The sequence below is a fragment of the Dendroctonus ponderosae genome, unplaced genomic scaffold (assembly GCF_020466585.1).
Source record: "Dendroctonus ponderosae isolate FM_Combo_2020 unplaced genomic scaffold, Dpon_F_20191213v2 Dpon_F_20191213_10, whole genome shotgun sequence".
NCBI classification, from domain to species: domain Eukaryota; kingdom Metazoa; phylum Arthropoda; class Insecta; order Coleoptera; family Curculionidae; genus Dendroctonus; species Dendroctonus ponderosae.
In genome coordinates this window covers 3,506,998-3,509,971 of record NW_026017111.1, presented here as the reverse complement: position 1 = coordinate 3,509,971, position 2,974 = coordinate 3,506,998, and the positions used below count along the sequence as shown (strand labels likewise).

Genomic DNA, 2,974 nt, shown 5'->3' with positions numbered 1-2,974 from the left:
ACTGTGACCTTCAACTGTTCAATGACACTATGGCGGACGACATTAATGTCATCGTGTGAACGAGCTTTACGCCGTCGCAAAACTCGCGACTAATTTTCCAAAACATGCTTTTATAATGTTTTAATTTTTGAAACTCCCATTGCGCAATAAGACATTTACATTGCAGCCGGATTTCGCCGAAACTCACCTGCTGGCTGATAGGCGGCAGCATTGTGCGCATAAGCGAATGACGGCTGGCCCTGATAGATGACGCCTCCATTGGATTGGCCTTGTGGGTACAGCATGTGCATGGGTTGGTTGGCGTAAACTGGCACCATTTCTCCGCCTTGGTGTTGCGCCGCAGCCTGCTGGGCGGGCACGTAGTTGACAACGGCCGGAAAAGGGGCGGGGGCAAATCCTAAACTCGCCAACACTGTGATCAAAAGGGCGAATTTTCAATGAAAACGTTCTACCTTGTTGCTCCTGGGCAGCGTATCGCTGAACAGCCGGTTGGATGGGGGGCTGCGGTGGGGGCGCATTCGGGTAGAAGGTGACAGGCGATTGGTTCCAAAAAGCGCCAGCAGGCTGGCTTGAGTAGCCAATGGGAGGMGGCGCTGCCGCACCAGCCGCTTCAGGTACGAAGTATGTTGTGCTGATTTCCGTCATGCTGGACAAGCCCTGCACAAGTTTTCTGTGCAAGTAACTGAAAAACTGGCTGAAATGCTACCTACCAGCCGAGAGTCGAATTGCTGTGGAACCGGGACTCCGTAGGGAGTGGCAGTGTAGACAATATAAGGCGGCGTATACAAGGGAACATTTCCCTCTGGAGCGGGATTAGATGGAAATTCCGTGAACTGTTGCTGCGGCGCATTGCTGGCGTTATCACAAGGATGAACCGCCTAAAACATTTACGTTTAAATCAGCTTCAGTCACCTGGCGCCCAAAAACCTGTATGTACCTGCACGTATGAGTAGTTTCGACCAACAGAAGCCGACGAGTGTGCTGGAGGAGGAGAAAACGGCAAACTTGGACTGGTGGCCGAGTTGGTGAAGCTCGATTCGGTTCGGGCGTGGCGCTGTGCCTTCACAGGCAAAGATTTCTGAGAAAATAAACAACAAAATCCAGTGCAATTTAGCGACAGAGTCTTCTAAACTCACTTGGTGTTTGGGAGAAGGCATGGGGGTTTTTTCCAGCTGGGGTGTTAAAGCGTCATCGAGCTCCTCCACCTGAGTGCCCACGTGATTAAACATCAGACCTGCAGGTGCGGGTTTTTCAGGATCATAGTAGTAGATGGTGTCGTCGTCGTTTCTATACGGCTTGCCAGTCTGCAAATCTACAAAATAAAATCGATACCTTTGCAAATGCAGTTTTTTACCTCAGGATTGAAGATGATGCTGCCCTTTGGAACGTGGCTCAAGTCGCTCACGGCCCACATAACCGGATTTCCGGCACTTTTGTTCAATTGCTGGTCATCCCCATCGGGGAGTTGCGGTGTCGAAGTGGGGCTGGGCGTGGCCGACTCAGACACCTGCGATTGGGACTTGTATCCAGAACTTGACGGACTCAGACGCCACATTGAACTCGTTCCGGAATCTAAGGAATGAAAACACAGTTTGCGAAGATCAAAAATTTTATTTCAGCAAAATTCCCGTTCGCATTTAGCGGAGAAAGAAGCCGGCAAAAACTTGGATTTTGGTCGATTGTTATGAAACCCTCAATAGAGCCATTGAACATTTCAAATTGCTAATGTATAGCTGAAAGGATAAAAGCATTTTACGTGGTTTCGGCACGACTCGTTTCTAATCCAACTGAAAGTTGGAAAACTTCCATGAATCTTTCTAATGCACTTGAAAACTTAAAGCTCGTTCACACGGTGACATTAATGTCGTGACGTGAATTCCATTAGTGTCACATATCAATATTGTTTGATACTCGCGAGTTCAACTACCGATGGGGGCGCTGCGAAACGTCAAATCACTCGTTGCCGAGTGACAGTTGAAACTTCAGACATACTTGAGTATCTTGAGTCATACTTGACTAAACAAGCGAAAAGTGAGAGTTGCAATTGTAACAAAAATGAATTTGTATATACTTTCCTGACTGTGTTTCAATTTCAAATCAAATTCAGCACTTCTTCGAAGAAATGCATGCCAAGGCTTAAAGCAGCAACAACGCTACACATAAAAACTGATGATGGTGGAAAAATACACCGAAACGTATTTTGATTGATAAATAGAGACAATAAATGACTGAAACCCAGGAACTAATTTGATTTGGAACAAAAATAAATGTGAATGAATTGAAAAAAAAAACAAAAATGAAAAGCTTGCAAAACTTGATTAGAACAAAACAAATCATAATCAGATGTAAACACCAATGGCCACAAAGCAAATATCAAATTACTCGTTGTCGAGTGACAGTTGAGACTTGTTTATTTATTGGAGTTGATGACATTTATAACTTAAAACAATACTTACACACTTTTCGATCTGTTTCTATTTCTTTAAAAGCGTGCAACAGTTGATTAGAACAAAGCAAAACAAATCACAATCAGATATAAACACCAATGTCAACAAAACAAGTGTCAATTTACTGCTTAACTTGTAGTTATAATTTTAACCACTAGGGGGCGTCTGGACTTTTGAATTTTTGGCGCGATATTATCATTTGGTTTGGTTTTAAATCATGTTCCCTCTTGATTTGATTACATTTCTGGAATATTACCAACCACAACCAATCAATTGCCGATTATAAAGGTAGAGAAAAACGTAATTTGTTTCTACAACGTTGTTTCTGCCCCTAATTTGTTTCTACATATAATCGACTATCTCACCCATACTCGATTTTTTACTTTGTGCCTCAATTTGAAAATAATGACTTCTAACACATCCGCTACTGCATGCAGACAGGAGTTCCGTCATTTTGACAGGAGTCTGTGCGACACAATCTGTCGGTGAGTGTGAACGCCTAGTGCCATGACATCGAATGTCGAAAG

At 43.9% G+C, this 2,974-nt stretch overlaps 1 protein-coding gene across 1 annotated transcript in view; it reads right to left on the bottom strand.

Annotated features, from left to right (window-relative positions):
• Positions 1–1,555, bottom strand: part of LOC109534843 (cAMP-regulated phosphoprotein 21) — a 3,057-nt gene extending 1,502 nt beyond the window's left edge. Inside the window, exons 1-6 of the mRNA XM_048662174.1 lie at positions 1,355–1,555; positions 1,137–1,304; positions 938–1,078; positions 711–878; positions 453–657; positions 188–397 (exon numbers count right to left, since the gene is read on the bottom strand). Of these exons, the coding sequence (XP_048518131.1) occupies positions 188–397; positions 453–657; positions 711–878; positions 938–1,078; positions 1,137–1,304; positions 1,355–1,555 (1,093 nt within the window). The remainder of the gene's footprint in view (positions 1–187; positions 398–452; positions 658–710; positions 879–937; positions 1,079–1,136; positions 1,305–1,354) is intronic.
• Positions 1,556–2,974: the final 1,419 nt, after the last annotated feature.